At 51.1% G+C, this 27,365-nt stretch overlaps 1 protein-coding gene across 2 annotated transcripts in view; it reads right to left on the bottom strand.

The window, feature by feature from the left end:
• DIDO1 (death inducer-obliterator 1) overlaps positions 1-27,365 on the bottom strand; it is a 51,615-nt gene that overhangs the window by 17,876 nt on the left and 6,374 nt on the right. The window contains exons 1-7 of one of the 2 annotated variants that reach the window (XM_029219923.1): positions 26,005-26,108; positions 14,395-14,567; positions 13,767-13,879; positions 12,153-12,990; positions 11,170-11,491; positions 9,016-9,228; positions 8,013-8,226 (exon numbers count right to left, since the gene is read on the bottom strand). In XM_029219923.1, coding sequence (XP_029075756.1) covers positions 8,013-8,226; positions 9,016-9,228; positions 11,170-11,491; positions 12,153-12,988 — 1,585 coding nt within the window. In that variant the 5' untranslated portion in view covers positions 12,989-12,990; positions 13,767-13,879; positions 14,395-14,567; positions 26,005-26,108. Of the gene's footprint in view, positions 1-8,012; positions 8,227-9,015; positions 9,229-11,169; positions 11,492-12,152; positions 12,991-13,766; positions 13,880-14,394; positions 14,568-26,004; positions 26,109-27,365 lie in introns of those variants that run through there. The other variant, XM_029219924.1, reaches the window with a different exon arrangement.

The raw sequence follows: 27,365 nt of genomic DNA, 5'->3' as shown, positions 1-27,365 counted from the left end.
TTGGGTAAGACAGTAGGTTAGCACTTTCAACGCAAACAAGGACTACAGCCAAAAGCTAAAATGAGTCTTTGTGCCAGTACTTCGCGCGGACCGATTACACCTAATCCCGTATCAGACCATCAGAATTACAGTCAGCGGCAAGCAAGGAGATTCATCCTAAGACCAGTTCCTCAGTCTTAGGGGCGTGCGGCCCAGCAGAGGTACGTGGGGAGCCGTGACTGAGAGCAGGGGCGTGTTTCCAGATGGCCCCGCTCAGGCCCACCGCCCAGAACGTCTGGGACCCAGGGCAGAACGGGGTGGGGGTGGGGGCAGGCAGGTCCAGGGAGCAAGCCAGGAGAGCACAGGGACACCACCTAGGGCCACGTCACACAGGACCGACGGAGAAGCCGCCTCCCCAGGTGCAGGCTTTTCTCAAACTACCCACAGCGCAGTGAGCCCCTAGATTCTAAACAGGAGACTTCGAGATACTCTAGCAGCCTTCCAATTTTACGCAGGGGTTGAAGACCCACCAATTCCAGTCAGCTGCCGGTGCTTCTTGCAACTGTCCTAGTGAAGCAGGGAGAAAATCTGAGGTCTGGGGAGAGAGGTGAGAGCCTGTCTACAAATAAGGCCTGACCCCACAAGAGCCCCCAAGGCGTTCACAGCCTACACCCTGCGTGACCATCCTGGCAAAGGGCCAGAGTGCTGCCCTCAGGACTGCCTTCCTCCAGCACTGGTCAGGCCAGTTCAGCCACAGGTGTTAAAAGTCCAGGGACCGCAAGATTTTTCCATTTCACAGTACAGGCGAAATTACCTAATTTTACAAAGTTTGCAACAGCGCTACACACATCCAAAACTTAGAACCATGTTAGAAGTACCTCATTGTCATCAAGCAACAACCCTGACTGCAAATTTTCATCTCACAGAGCACCCCCCGACCTCATGTCCCCTTGTCCACTGTGTCCCAATCACTGGCCCCACATGTGCCGGCACCCCCGGGGCTATGCTGTCCAGGCTTTCCCAAGACCACCCACTCCCTGCTGAGCAGAACTTTCCCAAGACCACCCCGCTGGCTGTCACCCACGTCCCGTCAGCAAGTCACAGCTAACAAAGTAGGAACTGGGGACGTCATAGGAACTAAGTACTATGATTCTACGTATATTATTTCATCAGCTCAAATCCATATTCCTAAGGCGCTACCATACCTCAGTACATGGAAACTTATCTTTACCAGCTCAGCCTTGGCTAACAGGATCCACAGCACCTAATCTGGGCGGGGGGGGGGGGGGACGACTGCTAGAGCTTAGGTTAAATGAAATGGACAGCCCCTCTTCTTGGGGGAACGAGAGTGGAGTGGAGCAGGACGCGGTGCCAGCTGTGACTGCCAGCAGGGGATGAAGGAACCCGTCAGGATTAAAATCGAGTCCTAAGACCAGCTCAGTCACTGACTTTTTACAAACTTTGCTGAGATTTTAGTGGCACACTTTTAAACAACTGTAAAAAGCTGGCCTAAGGTGCTTCCAGAATCCTCAGTGAGGCACCCATGATGGGGCCTCAAACAAATCATGTGACATTTACATTGTTTCAAGTGACAATTCCTGTTGACTTCGAAAACATTCATTCCCTAAGATCAACGCTTCCACTGGTCTAACCGGTGTTTTCTCTCATTCAGGGAAAACAGAAGCCAGGAGCTTATTTTTAGGACATTCACAGTACAGGTGATTAAAGTGACCTGCTATCCAAGAGAGGTAACAGTAAATGAACGTAATCTATTTAAAAAGCAGGGGATGGCTTTCCTTAACCATTATGCTGCTCTTCTATAAAATTAGCTGCTTCTGGCTTTTAAAAGTCAACTTTCATCATCCCTCACCTGCATCTCAGAGCGTATGTAAGTATAATTACATAAATAAAAAGTTGCTAAGATGTGGGAACTGGTGGACCCCAACAGCAAGTCAGCTCTATCCCTCTCCTACTTGGAGGAAAAATGCTCAAAACAGAAAACAGTTGCATCGGGTCCCACTGTCAGCTGGATGTGGGTTAGCTGCTGCTGGAACGGCGGTGACACCGTGTAGTGCCACAGTGTCTGACAGTGACAGAAGCATTACTTCTGAGTAGAGCTAAAATCAGATTTGCAAATTCATCCGAATTCCCTTTTAACTGTATTATGTGTATACATTCACAGAAAAGCAAGGCGTAACCAACCAACCACGAAGCACCAGTTCTAGAACAGGAAAGCAGCACACCCCCATGGTAGAGTGGCTCCAGCAGTGGCAGGCCCCCAGTGCTGCCAGCTCGAGGCAGGGTGACCACCTGCCCATGTGCCGGACAGACGGCCTCCTGGGAGTGTACACCCAGTCTGGGCCATCCCGGGGTCTGCCTATGGGGAAAAGAGTGGCCCAAGCTCCAGGCCAGGTGCTGTCTTGGGGAGCAGATACAGGAGGAAAGGCTGGCCGGTGGCCATGCCACCGCCCCAGATGACGTCGTTTCTGCTGGGTCTGGCCATTGGTTTATACTGGAAACGAGTTGTTTGTGGTGAAGCCCGGTAGGAACCAGGCAGGCCGGTGCGCTCAGGGACCAGCAACAATCTAATTGGCTAACTTCCCAATAAGCATGAAACTGGGGGCCTTGCCACACGGCAAGGTGGGCCGTGGTGCTATGGCATCGCTGGCCACTGGGTGGCACTGGTGGGCCTTGGTGGGGACAGGAGGAAACGGGAGTGGAAGCTGTGTTACTCCGAGCAGCCAGTGCTGTGCAGCAGAACGAGGAACCAGCGCCGGGCAGGAGCCCGAGTCGCACAGCATCGCGCGGCCCCCGCCCAGTGACAGCCGTTGCCGAGGTGGCCCCTCACAGGGACCAGTGAGAAACCCTGAGGGACGGTCACTGCTTTATACCTTTTGTCCTGCCCCAAAGAGGTGCCAATTTACCCTAAAAATCCCCAGATATGAGGCTTTCAGTCACACTGACACGATGGGGGGTAGGGGGAGAGACACTACTCAGAATGATTGGCTGTAAATGCCAAAGAAATCAAAGAGCTTCTTATGTGACCAGGCGCCAAGCAAGCCCACGTGGTGCAGGTCGGAACGTCCCCTCCCGCCCCCCCCATTCCCACAGGGCCCCAGATCCACCCAGGCTCAGTGGTGAGGCCGAGGCGAGGCAGCTACCGTCACAAGGCCCGGGTAACGTAACGGGACCAGCCAGGGCTCAGAGGACACAGTGGAGCAGCACGGGCTGGGGGGAGTGGGCTCTGCTCACTGTGACATCAGCTCTATTTTCAGCTCAGCCTGACACGTGTACGAAGACGTTTCTCATTTCAACTTTGTTTCTTGGCTGTCAAGACGTTTCCTAGTGTGAAAATTCAAGTAGCAAGAGAGAACATTTTGCTTTTGTGCCTTTGCTTAAATATTCTGCAGTGAATTATTCCTGGAGAATTAAAGTTGTGCTTACACAGAAACAGAGAGAATCCCCACTGAAGACCTGGGAGGCCTGATCTCCATCTCTGGGGCCCTCGTGCCAGCTGCTCTCCATCGCTAAGGGGTCTGTATGTGGGTCCACAGCCAAATTGCCATGATCTGGGGCTACACAAAGCTTGTCCAGATTGACTTTTTTCTTACTGATGTGCAGTATCTGAGCGACTTACACCTCAAGAGAGGTGCATAGAACTGGCCATAACAAGCTTGCAAAAAAACAAGTACACCTCCGGAGGCAAATGGACCCTTCCTTGTTTTCAGTTTCACAGATTTTGAAAACCAAAACCCAATTCATGTTGGACTGGTAATATATGGAAAAAATGGTCACATCATCCCTCAGCATGAACCACGAGAAGGAAACAGGGCCGAGGCTGTGTGTGAGGCAGGCGTTCCACTCTCCTGTCTACGCCAACTGGACTGGCGGGGACTGGCCGCCAGACCTGAGACTCAGCTGGAAGTAGAGCTGCTGCTTTCCCTCACTTCCAAAACCCGCCAACAGGCACTTTCACCACTCTGACAAGGTCCAACTTTAACCGTTATCTGTGCCTGCATCACCTGTTACTTCAAGCAACATGATGGGGCCGGGGGCGTGTTAAGACTCTGGGGCACAGAGCCCGCGGCACCTGCTGACCCCGGCGGGTTAAGCGGCCGTTACCTTTATGCTCGTCTCGCTGACGCCTCCAGGTGCATGGCAACGCCCCGACCTTCGTTGACAGAAATCAAAGTGGAAACCCTCCTTATCGATCTTCCAGGTTTACTTCTTTAACTTTCAGAAGGTAAGACTATGACTACGTGCACGGTGATGTGCAACACGCAAAAAATCAAAAACATTACTTCACAGCTTCAAATATACCTGAGACTCCTACACCGTGTGGGAGGGTTTACAGCTGCATCTTCAAAAGAACCCTCGGGACTCGATGCCACCTAAGGGACTCGATGCCACCTAAGGGACTCTGCCGCGGGACCGCCTGTGAACAGTGCCACAGGAGATGCAGAGCCCCAGAGGCCACATGAAGGCCAAAGGGCAGGTGAGGTGAGCAGGACCAATCCTGCTAGAAACTTCTACCCACCCCCACCCCCGCTAAAGCACAAGAACTAAGGGGGGCAGCCAGGATACATCCAGGATACATCTGAGGGTCTCTGTCAGAAAAAGTACATGTACATGCGAAACCTCCCCTGCACTAATTTTCTGAAGTTGGCTATTAAAAAAAAAAAAACTGTAAAAAGTAAAACACTTAAAAATACGAGAGAATGTCAATGACCAAGAAAATTCCAGCTATTTGGATAACTTTAAAAACAGCTGTCAAGGTAAATCCTTATCAGGACAAGTTTGGTTCTCTCTCCAAATGGGGGGAGGAGATTGGTGAGATGTACAAGGCTGCTTTGTCCCCACCCACATTTTTTTGCCACTGAAGATCTGGAAGACACAGATAAAAACAGCTCGTGCAGCTGATAAAACATGCCTCTCCCACCGTTCCATTTCTACCAAACACCCCTGGGTCCCAGGCACCCCCACCCCCCCGCCCATCTATCTCACCGTGGGACTTGTCTTCTCTTACTACCTGTGAAGCGTGCTCCCGGAACCCACACCACCAATCCCTGTGAAACCCGCGTCCCCAGATCCACTTCGCCATAGCACGGGGACCGGACATGTGGCACACGGGGACCACGGGGCAACGCTCGCATCGGGGCAGGATGCTAACACATCACTGGACCTGGGTGCACAGGTTCTGCAAGGGGTCCCCATTTCAATTCTCAAAGCTACATGAAACTGCAGAAATCTGATTTTCCAGTCAAACTTTGTTCAGGTCCCCAGAGTTTTAAGTCATCTCAGGGCCATTTAGGGAGCCCCAAACATGGGGAAATGTGCCTATGCCTATCACAATTCCACTTCCAAACCCTAACAAACCAGGGACACTTTCGAAGAACGTTTTCAGCCCTCTTCGTGCCTGTGCCTGGACAGTAATGAGAGGCGATGGAGAGGAAATGAAGAGGAACCATGAGGAGTAAGAAACACAGTGACCTGGGGGGAAATAAAATGGCAATTGTTTCCATGAGTTACACTGTTTTTGTTTTCAGAAACTCTGAAAAATTAAAAAAAAAAACTCATCAGAGAACAAGTACGTGTTAATCCCACCACCCTGAGGACCTGAAGATCTACTGACTGTCCCACTAGCGAAGCAGGTCAGAGCCTCTGTGTAGCAAGGTCTTGCCCGTGACGCTCATGAAGGGCTGCCCTGAACCCACAACCCAAGGCCAGCGCCGATGGCCTGGGAGAAGGGGGTGGGGGGCAGAGCACCTCCAGGGGCAGCACATTGGCTGCCCAAGGATCTACCCAAGATGTGACCTGAATCCAGGTCAACGTGGAAAACGCCCCCTTCCTAAGAGCTGTCCCAGCATCACCTGCACCCAGAAACATACCACGCTCTGCAGCCAGGGAGGCAGGCGGGGACCCTGGTGGGGATGCAGGGTTCTGCTGAGTGTGTGCGAGGGGCCCCCTCCCATTGTGCCTGTGTGTGGGGACCCGGGGAAGGTCCACAGCCACTGCCACTGTCAAGTAATGGTTTGGGGAAGAGGCAGAGGCACAGCTGCTACTCACCGAGGCTGAAGTCGGGTGTTTACCAGCGACCTTTTACACTCCTCCCAATCATCTTTTGGGAAGATGACATTTCTGGGATAACAAAAAATGATCAGAAGCAACTAGCTCAAAAGCATGTCCCTTATGCAGGCTAGAAGCTGTGGCTATCCATCCATGTAGTTCTGAGACGTAAATGTGCTGGGAAGGTGATCAGTGAGGAGCTGATGTGCAGAGAGGGAGGGTGGGGCAGAGGGAAGAGAAACCCCGCCTGTGAGCAGAGCCACCATCTCCTGGGGGCAAGTCTCCCCGCCCCTCCACCCCAGTCTTCCCTCAAAAACCGGGAAGTCAGAACTGGGGATGAGTAAGCACCCACCCCTCCCGCCAACTTTCCTTTCTCACTGTGCGCCCTACATCTGACTCCACACTCGGAGCCTGGGGGCAGTCTCCCAATTCTGGTCAACAGAGATGGAAATTAACTGAATTGAAACCAATCACCCAGGGTTTTGTGGCTACACCTCGGTTTTCCTTTTATTCTGTCACGTGCCTATAACCAACTGAGAACATTTAGCACAGGATTCCAACGTGACTGCTCCCCACCCCTTCCCAGCTGGGCGATGCTTGTATTTAGGTCCATTCGTAACCCCTGTAGAGGCGCTACTGTGTAGAGGTGCTATAACTTGATGGGTATTTGCGACACGTTGTTAGCATGAAGTTCTTGGTTCAAACAACCTGAGGTGTATTGAGACTCATTTTAATACAGCAACTGGTTAACTCCATATTTAACCACTCACTCCAAAAATCCAAAAATAAATAAAATAGATAAATATGCATATATATACACACACAGTATTGCTTTGCAGTTTACTTGCAACTCCATTTCTTAGGTCTTGGGTCATTTACATTCTCAAAATGCATCTAGTTATGCAGTTTTCTAGCCACACTACATCCATGAGGCCTTCCCTCAGGCCACTGGCCTAAACAGCCGACTGAGAGGAGGAAGCAGCATGTGGCTATAATCCTGGAATTTGGGGCCATTTAACCTCTTGTGCTTTTAAAAAAAGTTGCAAGAGTATAAATGAAAGATAGCATAAATAAAAACTGAACACAAAATGACCTTAACCATAGAATAAGAATAAGATGTGCCCCAGAGCAATTTAAATTTCTGAAATTTAATTTTGGAGAATGAGCTGAAAAAAAGAAGAAAGGGAAAAGATTCAAGCTGCATGACCTCATCTGGGATTGCAAAGGCCTGTCTGAACTTGAAGCCTGGGGTGGGACGGCCCAGCAGCGCACGCCAGGACTCCTGGTCTGGGTGCTGCTCAGAGTAGAGACACTGTGCTCACTTACCTTCAAGCACAGGAAGCAGGGTAAACGGCCTTCAAGCCTGGCATGTGTGTTTATGTTGTGTGTAGTATGTGAATTGGACATAAAAAAAGTCCGGTTCCGTCAAAAATAATGTAACTCCTGAAACTCATGCTTCAGCTGAAAATCAGCCACAACACTACTGTGCTAATAGGAACAGGTTCCCACAACATACAAGGAAGTGGGCGTCACGTGTGCTGGGAGCAGACTGTGTGGAAAGGCCCCCGCGTGGAGAGCCCACGCGGTGACGGCGCTGTGGTGAACGTCTGGATGACGGCGGACCTTGAGTGCCAGGCAGCGCGCCCCCTTGTCAGATTCTGCCGAAGACACTACACATACTTACCAGAGACTGATAGTAAAGAAAAGCGATTAAAGACATCAATCGTCAGAGGTGAGACACTCAGCAATGGGGCTCGTACAGCTTTTCGGAAACACTGACAAGAAGTCCCGACAGACTAAGGATGGGCACGCGGGGCTCAGGAGGCCTCCTGGACTTGGGAAAGGGCTTTGATCTCTGCAGGTGCAGCAGAAAACACGGCTAGAACTCCTAGCTCTGGAGAGGCCCGAGTGCACGGCCGTCCAGAAAGACCGGGAAGGGTCCAGAGCTCCCCCCGGGTGATACATACATTTATACAACAGTGGCGGCCAGGGGGCAGCAGTCTTTTCTGGCTTTACTGCATTGTAATTGTGGTCGCTGGCCCAGGACGGCGTGCTGCTCTCACAGGTCGGCTCCTTAGCGAGGACCTCACTCCTTGGAGGGACCACCGCCACCTTCTTCGCTGTGTTCTCCTTCTTGTCTGGAGCCAGTCTCTTGTGCACAGAAGAGATTTTAATGCCTGCCTGGATAATCAGTAAAGCCCCAATCATTAATGAGGTCAGAAATTAACCTCTGCTCATTTCACTCTGCAGTGAGGGTCACGACTCAATCAGCTCCTGGGCCATCCTAAGCCCAATACACTGCATCTGCTCAGCAGAGGGCTGGCTCCTCCCCCACATCCAGCAGGCCCGCATCGACATCCGAGCGATGAGAAGGTCCCTGACAGAATAACCCGTCATCCTAGCATCCTGATGAGGTGCTAGGCCGCCAGGATAACCGAGGGGCCATGGAGTGAGGCAGTGAAGCAAGGCGGAGAGCACGGCGGGCCGGGGCCCTGTGTGAGAATGCGCCCAAATAACACTGACAGGCAGGAGCTGCAGACACAACAGCACGTGGAGAAAGGACAGGCGTCCAAACGACATCCCTGTACCCCACCAGGAACTCAGTGCGGCACCCCCAGAACCCACTTGCCACCCCGCTGCCTGCGCGTCAACTCCCCACACAGACTCCAACAGGGACCGCTCTCCTCCCGGCGGGGCTGGTGTGGGTGGAGAGCTATTCCGTGCAGCAGCCGCTTCCCATGTTTCTATCAGTTAATCCCTCGGCTAGAGGCGGAGAAGGAAAACATGAGAACACGTGCCTATTTGTAATGCTGACGCGAACACTGGTGGGCAAGGCGGAGGGCAGTGTGAAGGTGCCTGCACCCCGTCTGGGCCTGTGTGCCCTACACTCTCCAAATCAACCCACCGAGCCCGTAGCCTCCAGACGCTTTTGGTTTCAACTACACAAATGGTTGGCCTCAGTCAACTCACCTGAACGCTACATTTCTGAAGAATGATTTTTTCCGGCTTTGTCTTGGGTTTCTCTTTAGGTTTTGGTTTCTGCTCTTTCCCTGCGCTCAGGAAGCGCATGGTAGCCGCAGCGTGTTTCAGGATACAGTCGCTGCTGCAGTAGACAGAGTCGGGCTGCGCCACGCTCGAGCACCCGGGGCCAATGCATCTGGCGGCACCAGGCGCCTCTACGACCTGCAGGATCAGACGCGGCTTCAGTGTACTCACCCACTTTGGTGGGTGTGGCACTCTGTAACACAACTATTCATGGTACCGAGATTACTGCTTTTAATCATGTATGAAAAAAATTATGAATAAAAATGTACCTTTGTTTATTCAAAACACACAAATCTACCTCCCCTGAGTAAGGCCCTCAAGTTCTTAACTGCCCTTCATGCCACGCATGAAGGGCAGAACTCTAAGGGGACCCCGGCACTCATGCTGCACGCTTCTGAACACAATGGGATTTCACACCACAAGTAGGTTCCCTTATCGGGCAAATGGGCAGGGATTTTACCAACGAAATTAAGATCCCAAGTGAGAGGATTGTGAGTTAGTCCAAAGGGTCCAACTTCATCAACTGAAAACCCTTAAAAGAGGAACTGAGCCTCCAGAAGAGAGAGGATTCCACTGCTGCCTCTGCTGAGAGGGCGCCCAGGCCTAGGCTCGGCGGGCAAGGTTGTGAGACGACACCCAGGACACCCAATTAAACGTGGGTCTCAGAAACAACAGATAACTTTTTGGTGTCACCATGCCACAAAAATTGCCCGGGACATATTTTACATGCTAAATCAAGTCAGAGCTTTTGGATGTGGATCTTTCCCCAGCCGAGCCTCTGATGAGACCTCAGCCCCCACCGACACCTGGAGGGCAATCTTGTAAGACCCAGAGCAGAGGGGGCCCAGCTTAGCCAGGCCTGGATTTCTGAGCTAATAAATGTGTGTTGTTTAAGCTGCTAAACAAGCCTGTGGCTGCCTGCCGTGCAGTAGGAACCTGGTTCACTACAAGGGCTGAACACAGCTGTCCATGATCACTAGAGCATGTTTTGATGGTCGAGACTAATAACATACATGAACATACCCCTCAAATGTACTTGAGCAAAATCTTATATCTCAAATTATGCACTTAATTGCTTTTTCTCCACAGAATCCAAGTTTTACTCAGAAAAATACTTTTATGTGTAGTCTCAAACACATCAGCAATAACATGACGTTTCCTACTGACTTACATTTCCATTAATTCTTCTTCCTTACCAGTTATCATCATACTTCCACTCGATGCCTCCTCATACCCCCATGACAGGTAAAATTTAAATGGTCCAGCCCTCAAGGCTACGTCAGTGCAAGGGGGAGACGGCGGGGAGCTATGACACGGCCACCGCAAAGTCATCTGCATGCCCAACACTGGCTAGAGAACGGGCTGTGGGGGCGGCATGGGCCCCCAATTCAAGGAAGGCCTGGGGTGAAAACATGCTCTGAGTAGGACAATCGTGAGAGCCTGAGACAGCTCTCAAGATGCACGGAAACCATGACAAAGAATCACGGCCCTTGGGCAGGAGAAACGAGTGAACAGAGCTGGGAAAGGAGAATATAGAGCTGCACAAGCACTGGGGAGTGGGAGACCACCATAACAGAGGGCGTGCCAGCCACAGCTGAATTGTCACCCTGGGGAGCTGTGCGGTCACCACCGCTGGCCTTGGCATCTTGCTGCGAGGCAGGGACAAGACCACTGGTTCTCTCAAGGCGGTGACGGGTAATATAGGTGCACACATGCCCCTGTGACTCAAAAATAATTTTGTTTGTTCACATATGCACTTCAAACTCAGGATCCATTCATGAGAAAACTGAAGGGAAGACTTATAAAAGTGAGTCCACTTATGGAAAATGTTAAGTCAGTAATAACAGCACAGGAGATAGATATGATTAACAAACATAGAGGAAGAATAGATAGGCCTGCCAGCCTTGAGCAGGTGCATGGACCTGGGAGCTCGCAGAGCCCAGCCCCACGCACAATGCCACTCCTGGGAAAAGCTAACTTATCTCAGAAGACAAACGCTCCTGTCTTGATGTTTCTGCCAATGGCAGCTGAGGGCTCCACGGTCACCTCTACCGCTGACCTTGGGAGACAGGTACTTACGGGCTGGAATATCTTGAGTTTTTTCTTGCCACTGGGGTTTGCAGCTTTCTCAATTCTACCCTTAATTCCTTGGTCTTCACTTGATTTCTGCTCCACGGTTCCTATACTTGTACAGTCTGTGCCGTCGGCGTCCGCAGGTCTCGACCTCGAGTCCTGCGTGCCTGTGGTCTCAGAGCTGGGCTCGTCCTGCACTTGCAGGATGGTGCAGTTTGGGCAGATGTAATCCTCCCCGTTCCTTTCCAAGAGCCTCCCTCGAGCCTCAGAAATGCCCACACAGTCGCCATGAAACCATTCTTCACATCGGTCACAGCAAATCATAAACCTGGAATGATAAAATAAAGAATGGATTATTATTAGTATTAGGAATGGAAAGTGAGAGACCAACTCAATTTTAAACACAAGTCAAATTTCAACATTCTATTATGAAAAAAACCAAAATATTACAGAAACGTGGAGAGAACAGAATAAAGAGCATCCACGTGCCCTTCTCAATTTTACTAACATTCAATCAAATTTGCTTCATCTTTTCTTTGAGGGAAGCACTCTGCCCTTGACACCACAGTTCTTGTCCACAGAAGGGCAGCCACGCCTATACCCCCCCCACACCCCAAGCTGCCCCAATGTCCACACCACAGCCCAGTCTCAGCCGGTCTGGAGCAGCGTCACCCAGCGAGCTCTCTGGGACAGCAGATCCCCTCTGGTCCAGGCCGCCTTGTCCGTGGCTGGTGGGACCGAGGCAGCCAATGTCCCACGCCAGCCCCCACCTTGGTGGAGGGTGTGGCTCTTGGCAGCGCCCACCCACGCCATTTTTGTTTTTGTTTTTGGACAATGACCTGTTCGTCTCTCCCAAGAGAACAAGTCCCTCATTTAGGCCACCCTGGGACTCTCTAAACTAAGACGAATGGAAAACGCTCTCTGGCACTTTCCACAGCTCGGGCTCCCCCCAGAAGCCTAGGCAGCCACTCCATCCTCCCACGACCCACCTGTTATTATGAGGCTGGCGGCACAGGCAGTACAGGGCGTTGGGGTCGTACACCTCACATTCGGGCTTGTGTCGGACTGCGTCTCCGGGTTCCTCTGCATTCCCCCCTGGGGCCGCCCTCCCTTCCAGCTGGCTCTCTCTGTCCATTTTCGCCGCCTGGGACACAGCCCCCAGGTCGGCCTCCGGCTCCTGCGGGACGGGCAGCGAGCCCTCCACTGCATCGCCTGCCTCAACGTCCATGGTCTCCACCGGGTCCTCCTCCCGAAGCTTCTTCCGCAGGCGGCTCTGGACGCCCTTGGGGGGCCTGTCCGTGGGCTCCTGCTCGCGCTTTCTCCGCAGGCGATTCTGGAGTTCTTTCAAAGTCAGCCCGTCACTGTCGCTATCGGAGGTGTCATCCTCGTCGCCACGCCCTCTGGCCTTTGCCGAGGAGGCCGTTCGTTCCTTAGCACCCGTGGAGCCAGACCTGGGACCGCTCTTCCCGTCCGAGGTGCTCTCCACGCTCCCCTCAGAGGCGCTCTCCGCATCTGTCACTGGACAGGACGCCGGCTCCGCCGAGTCCTCTAGGGACACAGGGGTGCCCCTCCGGCCCCGGCGCCGTACCGTGGTCAGGAACTCCTCCACCCGCTCGGTCCGCTTCGGCTGCCTTCCGCTGCGACGCAGCGACAGGCTCTGCTGCTGCCGGGGCAGCGGCTCCAGGGCATCCACCTCTGCATCCCCAGCGCCCTCGCGCTTGGCGATGGTGGTCCTCCGGAACCCCCACGTCTTCCTGAACTCTTTGCTGGTGGGCTTGATGGCCTTGGGCGCATCCTCACCACTCGGGTCACCCTTCTCGTCCATACCTAACGAGGAAATGCAATCAAACCACACCAGGCGTCAGCCAGGGCCGCGGTCCAGGACCAGGACAGGCACCCACCAGCCACGAGAGCGCACGAGAAGGGGCAACACCCGCACGGAGGAAACCCAGACACAGTGAATCGCAACAATTCTCCACCTACAAAAACCGAAGGCGTTTCCTAAAGTGCGCTGAGAGGATTCAAGGGGGTTCTTGAAGAAAACTAACAGTTACGTATCTAGTGTTCAGTAGAAAAACACAGCTAGCAAACCAAATCTGTGAACTGGTCAACTGCTGAGGACAAGGATTTGTACAAGAGGTAGCAGGGAAAGAGGAAGTGAGCAGCAGTGCTGCCAGGACAGGACAGGGTGGCGGGTGCTTCGGGCTCTCCCGCACAGAGACGCGGGGCCCACCTGGTTCTGCCCGCAGAGCTCGGTGGACAGAGCGCTGTGCTGGCTCTGGGCCTAGTGCTTGGAAGCCCCAAGCTGCGTGTGAGACGTCTGACCACGCTGCTGGAGGGATCACGTGGAGATGGGGGATTCGGACCCTGAACCCTGCCCAGATTCCCGAGCCACGACTGTGTTGACACAAGATGGGCCCATTCAGCTCTGCGCGCAGGGTCTGCAGCAGCAGTCGATGGGGACACTGAGAAAATACTAAGCCACACAGCACCTTTGGTGTATATTTCTTCTCTCCTCTTTCTAACAGACTGTTTAAAGGGTCATGTTTGTGAAAACTTCACTCCTGTTTAAAATGAAAAAGCCTGAAAAAGATAGTATATACCTTGAGAATTTTTTCCCAAGCTGTGCAGGCTTCAATTACATTTAAATGCTAACGATGACTCAGGTTTTATGCCATGTTCCATCCCAGGGGAAGGACTAATACAGAATGAAAACCTTCAAACAGAAAATACACAAAATTAAAAATCACACACAACTGAATTCTCTTTTTGGTTCCCACTAAGTATTGTCACCTCCCATTTCCATGTCCAGGTCTGTAACTCCCCAACCCTGGGCCTAGGCCCACACTCTCCCAGGCTACTCGGAAGCTTGCAGGAGCTGTGACATCAGCACCTGTGCCACCAAGGACCACGCCACTGTCCTGGTCACCCAAGGCTTTCTGCAGGAAGGACTCTCCTCTACAAAATACAGTTCTCACCAGAGAGAATATAAAACGTCATCGTAAATGCACTAAAAAAACCACTCATGTAAAGATAAAGTAGTGCTCTGAATCAGATTCTTAACACACAATTAGACACTCTTCAAGAAATCTTGGGCTAAAGCTTAAACCATTTCAAACAAATACTAATGTTACATTAGTTTCTTTACATATAATGCCACTTTTGAAATAGAAAACATGACATCAAAACTTAAAATTGTGTTGCTGGCGTTTAACACTATTGCCATGTTACCTGCCCCACATGGAAGTGGGCGCTTCTTCCGACTTCCTAAAAACAACCAAAACCTGGCCGATGCAACTGCAGGGTCCAAGGGAAGCGCCAAGCCTCGAAACACTGCTGCTGCCGGTCACTATTCACAGATTACAACGCAGATTATCTCGAGACTGTGATCATGGAGTAAGCTCCTAAAAGAAAACAACAAAATAGTTTAAAGATTTAAAGCAACTATAACTAAAATCATGTTTAAGGAAAAAAAAGAATGAAACTTTCCAAACAATCTCTTATTTGAATGTACATTACGTGACCCACAAAGACATTCGGCGAGTCGACAAACAAAATCCACAAAACAAAGTCCCCTGCTTCCCTTAAGGACTTTTAAAGAAGGGAAGATACTTTGACTACACTCTGAAAGCAGCGGGCTGGACAGGCCTCAGCTGGCGCACTGGTGGGGAGGAAGCTGGTAGGCAGAGGGCAGAGGCCTCAGTGGGAAGGAGAGTTTGAAAACTGATAATTGGTACCAGATGCTTTCCAATTACAATCTTACTTTTGAGATGGACCAAGGTCAGTAAAAACCCAGAGACAAAGGAACAAAACATGAAAAGATGAACAAAAAAATTACACATGAAAAGTCATTATTTAGAAACTTTTTTTTTTTTTGCGGTACGCGGGCCTCTCACTGTTGTGGCCTCTCCCATTGCAGAGCACAGGCTCCGGACGCGCAGGCTCAGCGGCCATGGCTCACAGGCCCAGCCGCTCCGCAGCATGTGGGATCTTCCCGGACCGGGGCACGAACCCGTGTCCCCTGCATTGGCAGGCGGACTCTCAACCACTGCGCCACCAGGGAAGCCCTAGAAATCCTTTTTTTAAAAAAAATCTATTTAATTTTTGGCTGCGTTGGTCTTTGCTGCTGCGTGTGGGTTTTCTCTAGTTGCAGCGAGCGGGGGTCTACTCTTCGTTGTGGTGTGTAGGTTTCTCATTGCAGTGGCTTCTCTTGTTGTGGAGCACAGGCTCTAGGCACATGGCTTCGGTAGTTGTGGCATGCGGGCTCAGTAGTTGTGGCTCGTGGGCTCTAGAGCGCAGGCTCAGTAGTTGTTGCACATGGACTTAGTTGCTCCGCTGCATGTGGGATCTTAAGTTCCCTGACCAGGGATCGAACCCGTGTCCCCTGCCTTGACAGGCGGATTCTTAACCACTGTGCCACCAGGGAAGCCCTAGAACACTATACCTATGTCATCCTTTTAGTTAAAAATCTAAGAAAGATTTCAGACTAATGTTATGATTATTGAACATCACCGTGGTACAGCTCATCTACGTGTATTTACATATTTAAAGAATGTTTCTCCTCCTGTGCCCTCATTCAATCACGATACCTAGTTTGCTCCACAAACGTGTCTCTGTTTCTAGGTAAGTCCTCGATGTTAACATTTTAACACATTTCGCATTCTAGACCCAGGACTCCCTGCCCGCACCTCACCTCTTCCTCACCTCACACCAACTGCCTCCCCTGTAACTGTGGTCTCCTTGGTGACCTCAGAGCAAACATTCCGTCCCACCTCCTTTTAAAGAGATAGCGACCATCTCACTCTGGTCACCCCCACCCCCCCATGGCCACCACCTCTCTCACATGTGGTCAACCCATCTCAAAACGAGAAACTTCTCAGGAGAAACTGTTCACAACAGTGAACATTTATAAAAGCAAAGAAATTACGATGTTCTCAGGAATTAAAAAGTTTTTTAAATTTATGTTAATATGAACCCCCCCCCAAAAAAAACCCCATGCCTCTGGATTTGAGTTCTGAATAATCAGAAAAGGAAAATCCAGTTATTTCTGTTAAGTGGAATGAAGTACTTTATTCAGAATAGATCATATCATTGTAGATAATCTGGTTCATTTTGATTCATTTTTTTTGATTTTACATTTGCAAGATCGCTTTCATAATTTCTTCCCAGAAATTCTAATGTAAAATTTCAGGTCACGAAACAAAAACAAACCCCTATGATCAAGGCAAAAGTTAAAAAAGAAAAATTGTGTTATGCTCCTAACACAACTTAAAATGTGGGTCCACACACAACAGCAGGTCACCAAAACGGTGGTCACACCGTACTAGTAACAACGTTTCCCCAGAGGAAGAGAACGGTGGGCGGGCATCCCTGAAACTGGGAAAAAGAAAACCTGGAGGCGAACATGATGCACTGAGATAGTTTTATATCTTTACATTTCTAAGTGCAAATGTCCTCTCAGCTGAAAACGGCTCCATTTCCTAAGCAGACCTACGAATACCAACACGAAACCTTAGGTTTCCCCAGGCCACCCAAGGGCAGGAAGCAGCCCACCACCTCCCAGGCAGCTCTCCAACTTTTTGCTGTTGAGGTCCCTTTATACCCTTAAAAACTGAGGACCCCAAAGAGCGGTTGCTTATGTGGGATATGTATTTCCAAAATTAAACCTTAGAAAGGCTTTCAGAATTGTGGATGTTCCCTGATACCACACCAAACCTCGACAGGCCGCATTTACATGAAAAGTAGTTGTGACACGAATCTGCAACCACGTCCATGAATGCGCCACACCTTCCTGCGTCGTAACGCACTCTGAAAACATCTTTTGCCTGTGTGCACGGCGGCCAGTTGGACACATGCGGAGTCCACACGCTGGCACATTTCATTAGACGACATGAGACGCATCTGTTAATGTTAGCGCCCATCTCCTGAAATGTCTTTCATTACTGGGAAGCCATCAAGCTCAGGGTGGCAGACAGAAGCTTTTCAAAATGCTAACTTTCGTTTAAAGCTGGAATTTTGTCATCAGTAACAAACATTGTCAGTTGCTTTCCTCGAGTCTCACACTGTGCATCTTCGAGAAAATGCCTGCCACACACCACCTGGAAAAATGCAGTCCATCGGTGATGCTCTGTGGCCCCCGGCTGCAGGCACCTCTGGCCCCTCAGGGGCGCTACCAGGAACCTCTGTGCCAGCAGTGCAAACGCTGACCTGGCAGGGCCGGCTCACGAGGCCGACTGTGACCCTGGACAGGGCTTCTGAGCTCTTAGCCTCCAAAGGGTTTCAAAACACACCATTTCCGGTAGCTCAAGAACGTGCTGGATACATGCCAAGCAGTCACACATATCCGCACTTCAGTGTCAGAGGAGAGGAAACATTTGCTTCCACAAAACTGTTCTAAAACCACCACTTCATTTTCCCTTCAGACTATCCAACCCTTGAAAAACGTTCAGCTGCCAGAAGTGATTTTCTTTAGAGCAAAACCAAACATACGCTCCCCAAACAAACAACGTGAGTGACGCCCAACTCTACAACCACGTAAGTCTGAAGGCTCCACTTCTACAAAGTTCGCGACGGGAAGCACCCGCCTCTTACCCATCTGAAGATGTTTAGTTCTATGGACTGGAGACGAATTTCTCTGAGATACTTTAAAATATAATACATAACCACAATGAAGCTCCTATTTTCACACCACAGCAAACACGAGAAAACAGTTGCAGCTTCTCAAAAAGATAACACACAAGCGCACACCTGTCCTGCCCACCTAGCGGCAAAACAAGGTGGTCCTCCGAATCTCACACCCCCGAAACAATATTCAAAGCTAACAATTTTAATTTTGAAACAATTCTTACCTGCCGGTCACAATTTATATCCAATGCTACAACATAACCTCATTATTTCGGACTCTGCTAACTCAATTTATGGTTCTAACAGGCAAAAACGCAAGCTTTCCCAATTAAAGCCTCTTTCACAATTCCGTTTTTATTAATGGGATAGTCACTAACGAGGGCACGCCCAGGAATTTGAGAGGACACGAGACATCCTGCCGACCCGGCAGCGCTCCCTCTCAGCGACCCCACGCTCATCCTGACGCAACTGCACAAGTGGCACTGCAGTCCTTTAGGTGGCCAATCCAAAGTATGCTGCTTTCCAAATAACACTGTCATTATTAAAATTCCACTGAAGCAAAAGGACCCACAGCACGGTGAGCTTCTCAAGCGGTAACTACAGAGAGAAATCTAGGAACCACCTGCTGTTCAAAATTTCTTGGGTGTTTTTGCTCTACAGGTCTGTGCAGACAAAAAGTAAAACTTGTTGCTTAAAAGCTCGCCAGGACTGGTGCCTCGGCCAAGCTCTGGTGAGGCCGGGACCCCAGCTCCCCCATTGCGGGTGGGCAGTGGGCACTCTGGTTTCTCTCTATCCACTTCCTAGTGAAAACACAGGCTTGTGACCTCGGTGGGCAGCTCTCCAAAAGCGCTTCAGGAACAACCAGCAGAGCCACCTGAATGCGTCCAGGTTAAGGTGGAGGAAACGAGGCTTTCCCTGTTCTCTACGAAACCACTTGCTACCTTGGATGGACTCCTGCTGTGGTCTGCAAGTTTGTGCCCCCGGAGCCCTCCTGAATGGGATACCTGCCCTGGGAAAGAGGCCCCAGAGCTCACCTGGCCCTGCCACCGGGACCCAACTGCCCCGGCATCCTGACCTTGGGCCTCCCGCCTTCAGAGCTGCGAGAAATCAAGTCCACTGTGTAAAAGCTCCCAGTCTGTGGTCCTTGCCACGGCAGCCCGAGTGGACTGAGGCAGCTCCCTCTTGTCTCTCAAGGAACAAGAAAACATGGCTTCAGACACTGGCAAGGGACTAGCTGAATCCTACACCCTGGGGGTTGGTGCCTGTAAGACAAGGCTCCTGCCAGGGTCTTAGGGCCCCTCTGAACTGCACAGGCTCTTGTCCTCACGAAGTCTGCAAGATGGGGCAGGTCTGGCTAAATACCCAGGACAACACTGGGATGGGCCCCCAAACGGGAGTCTCCCCTCTCCTTCCCCAACCAAGACAGAGGGTGTGACTGTGAGGGGGGAGGGGGGGAGGGTCACAGACAGGACCCTGGGCACAGTAAGTCGCTCCCCAGGACAGTCAGCCCTGCTGGGCACCTCAGGGGCTGCTTCCTAGGGACCCTGATCCTCCAGCTCCGCCCCCCTAACTGCCCACCCTATTGCTTTCATATCCGCAATGGTTTGTCTGGGTCCCGAGTGCACCTGGGCTGGCTACTCCCTTCCAGCACCCACAGGGGCACTGCTGCCAGATCCCCGTGTCACCTGTAGCACCCAGTGCAGGCCCGGCGCACCGTGTCTCACTGCAGCAAGAGCTGTTGGTAAGGATCTGGCAAGAGCTGTTGGTAAGGATCCGGTGAGAGGCTGTGGGTGAGGACAGCCTACGATAAAGGCAAAATGCCACCCACCGTTCCCTCAGGCCACAAGGCCCTTGGGGCCTCCTCACCCAGAGCGCACCCCGGCTGTACTCTGGGGCTCTGGTTCCAGGCGGTCCACTTTGAGGGGGACGTGTGCACTGAACCCTCTTCACTAGGGACCACAAACTAGCCAGATATTCCACGTTTTCCCCAAAAAGCAAGAACGTGGTTGAGGGCCCCCTGAAAACATTGCCTAGCTTCTTAAAAGTAACCCATTTCCCCAGGTGTTACAAGTTCAGAGTCAACTGCCTTTTGAAATTCCCATTTCTCAACAACAAGAGCATTTCTAACCATGACCTAGAGCAGAGGTTCCCCAAGTGTGGCCCCCAGGCCTTTCAGAAGGGCCCCCCCCCAAGGTCAAACTATTTGCACAACACTAAGGGCACGGACGTGGTGGTTTCTCAGAAGCCAAATGACAGAGATAGGACGAAGGAGACAAGAGAATCCGGCTACTGTCGCTTAAGCCAGACGTTCTGGAGAGCTGCAAAACCCTAGGACAACACTACCTTTCTCATTAAATTGTTTTTGTTTTGGAACATAGTTTCCATAAAGTGTCATTTATATTATTATTTTTAAGTAAGTAAATTTAAATGTCTTTTTTTTTTCTTTCTGCGGCACATGGGCCTCTCACTGTTGTGGCCTCTCCCGTTGTGGAGCACAGGCTCCGGACGCGCAGGCTCAGCAGCCATGGCTCACGGGCCCAGCCACTCCGCAGCATATGGGATCTTCCCGGACCGGGGCACGAACCCGCGTCCCCCGCATCGGCAGGCGGACTCTCAACCACTGCGCCACCAGGGAAGCCCCTAAATGTCTCATTTTTAATGCCAAATATGGGAAATATCAATAGATACAACGTAAACAATAGCCCTCTGGGGTCCTTGTTAATTTTAGGTGTAAAGGGGTCAGTCTGAGAATGGCCACCACCACAGACTTGACACTACTGGCAACGTCAAGGGGCTGCTCTTGATGGGCCGTGACAGTGACGCTCCAGGAGGCTGCTCTCCCAGACCGTCCCCACCTCTCCTCGGATGAGAAGGCACCAATTATGAAACTGCAGCATTCAGGGGGACTGCCACCTAAGTCCAGAGAAAATGGTTGGAGGAAAAAACTGAAGGCCGGCTGCTGTCTCACAAGTATCTGCTTCATGAGTGGAGCTGCATCTCATGCCACAGGCCAAGGGGCAGAAATAATGCTTGGAGACCTTGGAAATGCAAAAGTCAAGAATTAAACTGTATACTTGAGTTGGAATCTTCCTTTCTTTGAGATTAGAAGAGGCCAATGTCTAGCTTTGGGGGGCAGTGGGGAAGGTCCAAGCTTAAATAAAGCAGTTATTAAATAAAAACAGGATTTTCTGTACTGATTTTTACAGATCCATGCAGAGCTCAACTTGAGGCAGCTTCCCCGACTCCTGCCACTGCCCGGGTGGGGAAAGTGCAGAAGAAAGCCACCTTACTACTAAAAACACAAATACTGTTTAAATGACAATCTAACAAACCTGAAGAGTCAATGGCTAGCACTGACCTAGCCCTGTGTCCATGGGGCACGGGGGGCATCTCAGGGGTACCACTCCTTGTGCCGGCTCAGCATCCCCAGTCCTGACCAAGGCAGCCACCAGTGCCCTCCTCCGCTGACCACACCCACACACTAACAAGTAGGGTAAGTCCTCTGGTAAGCAGACAGGGGGCTGAGAGGCTCAAGGGGCAGCACCACGGAAGAAGGCAGGCTTCACACCAGGGTGTCCCTGCCTTCAACCCCAACTGCAAACCTAACAGCTAGGTGTGCTGCCCAGGGAAATGGGGACAACTGTGAAACTCCATCGTGTCAAGTGCCAGTCAGATTACGATAAATAGCCTGTGTCATTTATTAACATGACAATGTCTGCTGGTGAGCAGTTGGGAAAACAGGCCCTCACAGGAGAATCTGCAAATATCTACAAAGAGCCCCTTCTATGCTCGGCACAGAGCAGGCAGCACCTCTGTTCCACCCGGCCAGGTGGGACTGCTTCACTGTGACCTGCCAGGGATAACTAGGGAAGTGCAGGTGCGTTTATAAGGGTGCTCCCCAGCATGCCTTTTTTTTTTTTTAAACTAAGGGACACAAACCAATGTCCATCACCAGGAGACCAGTTTGAGAAAAACCCAGAAACAGCCATGTGATGCAATTCTTTAAGACTGTAATTAAAGGATGATGAACTCTACAGCCCTTGCCATGGAAAGAGCCCCACACCCTTGAGCGAAGCTAGCAGGTAACAGTTCCCAGTACATCTTGACCCCCCCCCCCCCCGCCCCAACCAAGTTCACAAACACATCCACAGCTGTAACTGGGCTTCCAAATGGTGCCATTTCTGGGGTTTCTGCTTTCTTTATATCCTTTCATATTTTATATCCTTTCTTTATATCCTAATTTTCTCTCTCTATAAACTTATTTTTGCAACCCAAACACAGTACAGCGATCTTTACATTGGGGAGGAAACCTCATTTACCTTCCTGTTGTAAAGGTGTAGTAAATACCTCTGGAGTGTCTCTATCAGCATATGAAAAACAAAACCATAGCACCTAAGTCTGACACTCAAGAGAGAAACATCTGCTTTACAAGTTACAAACAAGATAATCACACCTACTAAGTAGGTTTTACAATCATGGCTACAACAATTCTTATTAAAATGCGTACAATTACCTATTCAACTTCACATAACTTACCCTCAAAATTAGAGGTGACCTTTGAACAACGCAGGAACTGGACTCCCATCCAATTCCTGTGTTTAACTTGGCTTCCGTATACCGCAGATTGTGTAGTACCGTAGTATTTACTACTGGAAAAAGTCCCTGCGTAAGTGTACCCGGACAGTTCAAACCCATGTTGTTCAAGGGTCAACCATACTACTCAAAAAATAAAATGAAGAGAACAGTATGGAGGTTCCTTAAAAAACTAGAGCTGCCACATGATCCAGCAACCCCACTCCTGGGCATGTATCTGGAGAAAACTCTAATTTGAAAAGATACATGCACCTCAATGTTCACTGCAACACTATTCACAATAGCCAAGACATGGAAGCAATCTAAATGTCCACTGATGTATGAAATGGATAAAGATGTGGTTAATGTATACATCAAAACATTACCCAGCTATAAAAAAGAATGAAACGCCATCTGCAGCAACATAGATGGACCCAGAGATTATTATACTAAATGAAATCAGAGAAAGACAAATATATATCACTTATATGTAGAATCTAAAAAAATTTACATAAATGAACTTACTTATTACAAAACAGAAATAGACTCAAGCATAGAAAACAAAGTTTATCCCACTGCCCGAATGCTCGGGCAGTGGGATAAATTAGAGTTTGGAATTTAAAAAAAAAAAAAAAAAGGCCTAAGCAAGAGACTCCAGGAAGTGTGGGCACTTAAGATCAAGGGAGCTCAATGTAGACCGTTAGGCCTCCTCCTTCCCAACCCAAATAGTACGTGTCCATTAACTGTTAATCACAGAGCCTTTGCAGTGGAATTAACACACATCATTTGATGCTGGCCTTAAAGAGAGTTAACATTAGGTTTCCACTGTACCTGACGCCACCAGTTAAATAAGAAAAAATGCAAAAGGGACTGTTTAAGGAACGTTTTTCTTAAAGGACTTCCCGAAGCCACCAGGTGTATGAGAAATCAGGCCTCTACTGGACGGGACCCAAGGACAACAGTGAGCTGACCTGTAAACATTCAACCTTGGCTCTGTAAGAGCCAAATGCAAGTCACTTGGTAGCTTGCAACACGTGTATAAAAAAGGTAAAACACATCATGTTAACAGAAATAAAAAACAATCAGGACCTAGAACATCTGGGAAACACACACTGAAAAGACCTAGTCCGCGGGCTGCCAGGGAAGGGGCTCCAAGCCAATAAGGCACCCTGTGGTCAGTCACAGAGAGACTTCCAGCGTCAACAGCAGGACCCACAACTCCACCGCCAAAAAGAAAACGGGAGCCAAGTCCCCACTCCAAACCCTCCCCTCCTCACCAAGAAGACAAACCCCACCCACACGAAGGGCCACCTGAAGCACTGGGCGCCCCGTGTCCAAGCCCCAGTGACACATTTCCTCAACAAGCCATTGTGATGCTCACACACGCATACATGCTGTGAGGGGCACTGTTCGCCAGAAAGAAATGGTGACCGCCGGTAACAGCAGACAATCAGGGGAGCGGCCAACCGCCCAACTTTTAATTCTACCCTTTCTTATCAGAGCATAACTCGCTTCGCCTGAAACAGCCTGAATTTAACCGAATACTAATAGAAGACAGTTCTCGGTGGAAAATCAGAAATAAATTAAAGATACACCTTAGTCCTAAACTCACTGTTAACGTAAGCCTGCAAGAACACGGGCAGCTAGGAAACAGAAGGTGCTCAGAAAATGCATTAGGCAGAACGCTTCACAACAGGGTTGTGGCTGGGCCTCCCCAGGTGACACCTGAGACGTCTGCCGTGTTTAAGATGTGAAGGTAGAGGACTAGACGTGGAGACGTATATGTTCAATACATGCCACCCTCAAGTGCCAAAAAGGGGCCCCAGGCTCCAGGGACATGGCTGCCGACCCTCACAGGTCCCCATTACACACGTCTCCAGGGCTGGGAAGGCCACCTTTCTGGTCCCTGCTACAACCAGGGTGCTTGGCACACAGGATGCAATAAATATTTGTCGAATACAACGAGGAATCGTTCTAAAGGTCACAGATCTTATTTCCTTAAAACCCATGGCTAAGATATGGGGATACGTGCCTGTGTATACCTGATTCACTTTGTTATAAAGCAGAAACTGACAAACCATCGTAAAGCAACTATACTCCAATAAAGATGTTGAAAAAAAAATCCATGGCTAAAGCACCTTTCTTGGAAACATGAAGCCAGGGACTACGTAGCTCTGGGGAAATCATGGAACATTTGTCTGGGGTTGGCCCAACGGCCCGGTTAGAACCCAGCTCTGCGATCTTGGGCAAGCTCCTTAAAGGTGCTTTGGCTTCTTGGAGGTTAGAACAGGTACAGAAGCATCCTACTCACTGAGACGAATTAGCACACATCAACTGCCCAGAACAGGGTCAACCTTGGTGGAATGCCCACTGTGAGCTGTTGCTGGTGCCAAGTGGAGGCTCAGCTTCCCGCTTACCAAGCTATGGGTAATGAGCTTATGTGAGCACACTGAAAAGATCTCAATATCCGCCCCTCCCTCCTGCAAAATACCCAAGTACATGAGGTTCAAATCTCATTCCACCAATGTGCGAATTATATGGATATTATCTAAAGCCAAAACACGAATTAAAGAGTATCTTCAACTTAGCTCAGGTGCTGTCGTTCTAAGGTCCTAGCTCTAAGCTCACTGACTGAAGTGCTGGATTCAGAGCAGAAAACCTGCCCTGACCTCCAGGGTTTCCCAACCTGGCGGGGGAGCAACCGAGGGGGAAAGAAAAGTGAGCAAATGAGGGCGTGGGATCTGAGCCCCAAAGACGTGAGCCAGAAAGGGTCCGGCCGGGCACACCTCCGGTGGAAGGTGAACGTTGCCCCTTTCTACTCTGAGGTTGACCAGAGGATAAGATATAACACAAATTTGTGTCCTACATCAAATCGACACGTCGCACAATAAAAGCTAAAAATCCGTATTTTACGGCTAGGCACACACTCTTTAAAAGAGTGAAACCGATTTTCTGAAGGCCTTTTTTGCTTCCTATAGCATCAAATATCACACAACTATCAAAACGTTATTCTTTACAGGAATAGTCGACCAGAAACCAAAACCATCAAGCGAAATAAAAGCGAAAAGAACCACACTTAAAAAAAACCCAGAATGAAACTTCATCTCCTTTAAGGTGTCCAAAGCAACTAGACACTTGATAAAAAACAAAAAACGGAGGGGGGGATTCAATCCTACGTTACACAGTTACTTGAAACAGAATGACTTCCTCCACGCACCAGCAGCGAGACCAGGAACTTCTAGGAAAAAGCATCGCCCTCCTCCTGCACTGCCGCTGGGGGGTCACCGGGCGGCGTCCTGCTCGCGCACCTCTCAAGTCGTCCCCACCGTACCCCGGCCCCCAGGACACGCCCGCGGCGGGCGGACCGGGCCGGACCCCGCGGAGTAGACCCTGCCCGGCAGCCCCGGCGCCCCCCGACAATGACCCCCCGACACTGCCCCCCCGCTCCTGCCCACAGCCCGCGCGTCCCTCCCCCCTTCCCTCGCCCTCCCCGCGGCCGCCGCCATCTTCTCAGCTCGACAGAGCGCGGCTGGGTGCGGGCCCTGCGGCGCCGGGCGGGCCGGGCTCGGGCGCCGCCACCCCCGCCCGTCCCTTTGCGGCCTCGCAGCGGCCGACCCTCCGCCCGGCGCCCCGGCCGCCACTCACTGCGCGGGCCGCAGGCCTCCAGGATTTCGCAGCCATTTCCTCCGAGCGCCTCAGAGTGGGCGGGCGGGGTCGACGCCGGCCACCGAGATGCGGGGGGTAGAGGGGCCGCCCGCGCTGAGCGAATAGAAGACGCCGGCCACCGAGACGCGGCGGGTAGAGGAGCCGGCCGCGCCCCGAGAGCAGCGCCCCCGCGCGGCTGGCGGAGGAAGGAGCCCGGCCCAGGCCCCGCCCCTGCCCTGCGCCGCGCTGTTCCCGAGCCATAGGGCCAAAGCTGAGAGCAGAGGCGGCGCGGCTCCAGTCGGCTGGCCACCCCGGGCCCCAAAAGGGGCCGGGAAGAGGATGGAGGAGCAAGGCGCATCGCTCCTTTCCCACCAGACTGCGTTCCCAGCTTCTCTGGGACTCGAGCCCGCTCCCCACGGGCCAAAGAGCTCAGTGCCCGGGCCGCCCCCGCCTACTCAACCGGGCACACCTGCCCACAAGGGCTGCAGGGCACTTGCCCATCCCCAAATACTCAAAAAACGGGCTTCAGAGGGGAAACACCTGCTACCTTGGGACACTGGCCCCCGAGGACAGTAACTCCCCGGCCGAGGGCCTTTGTCCCCATCGCTGCCGCTACAGCTCCCCGCTTCCACATTCCTTAGTAGCAGGAACCGCTGGGCAAAAAGCAGAAAAATGCCCTGTGTGCTGTAAAGCTCCACCCGTGACTCTACAGAGGACTGCCAGGTGCTTCCGTGAGAACCAGGGGCCTGGGAGCAGGTGTGCTTCTAAATAAACATCTCTGAAGATCACACGGCCTGCCAGGTTCGCAGACTGTCCGTTTTCTTCAAAGGAATCCAACACAGCTTGTTTCTGTTGATTTGATTCCATCAGGACTGCTTCCACGGCCTCTCGCAAGTATGAATCTTGCACTCTTAGCATCTTGATTGTCTCCAGGTTTGCTCCAGATGGGTGTATGAGAAGTTCATAAACCAGACAGAGTTGGAACTGGCTTGAACCAGCAGTGTGTAAGTGGGTAACCTGTGTGTAAAATGGGACTCATGCTGGGGTGCAGGGGAAGCTCACAGAAGGCCTCCCTGCAAAGGGCTCCCTAAATGGGAGTCGGAACGGGGAAACCCCACCCAGCCTCTTTAACTCAAAATCTTTACATGAAGCAAACCCAGCAGTAATGTCTTTCTACAAGGTTTTAACTGGCTTGCAGCTTCGGGCGGGTGCTGGGACGCACGAAAGACACAGAGGACCGGGCTGCCAGTGGAACAGGAGGAAGCTCCGGGTGGAAAGCCCAGTGGACAGAAGGGAGGCCCAGAGGGGAAGCCCCGGCTGTATCACTGCAGTACTGGGGGGCTCAGGAGGGCTCTCGGGCA

Source organism: Monodon monoceros, unplaced genomic scaffold, assembly GCF_005190385.1.
Source record: "Monodon monoceros isolate NGI ecotype Baffin Bay Population unplaced genomic scaffold, NGI_Narwhal_1 Super_Scaffold_13, whole genome shotgun sequence".
Taxonomy (NCBI): Eukaryota; Metazoa; Chordata; class Mammalia; order Artiodactyla; family Monodontidae; genus Monodon; species Monodon monoceros.
Note: the sequence above shows the minus strand (reverse complement) of the source record. Positions and strands in the feature narration are given on the sequence as shown.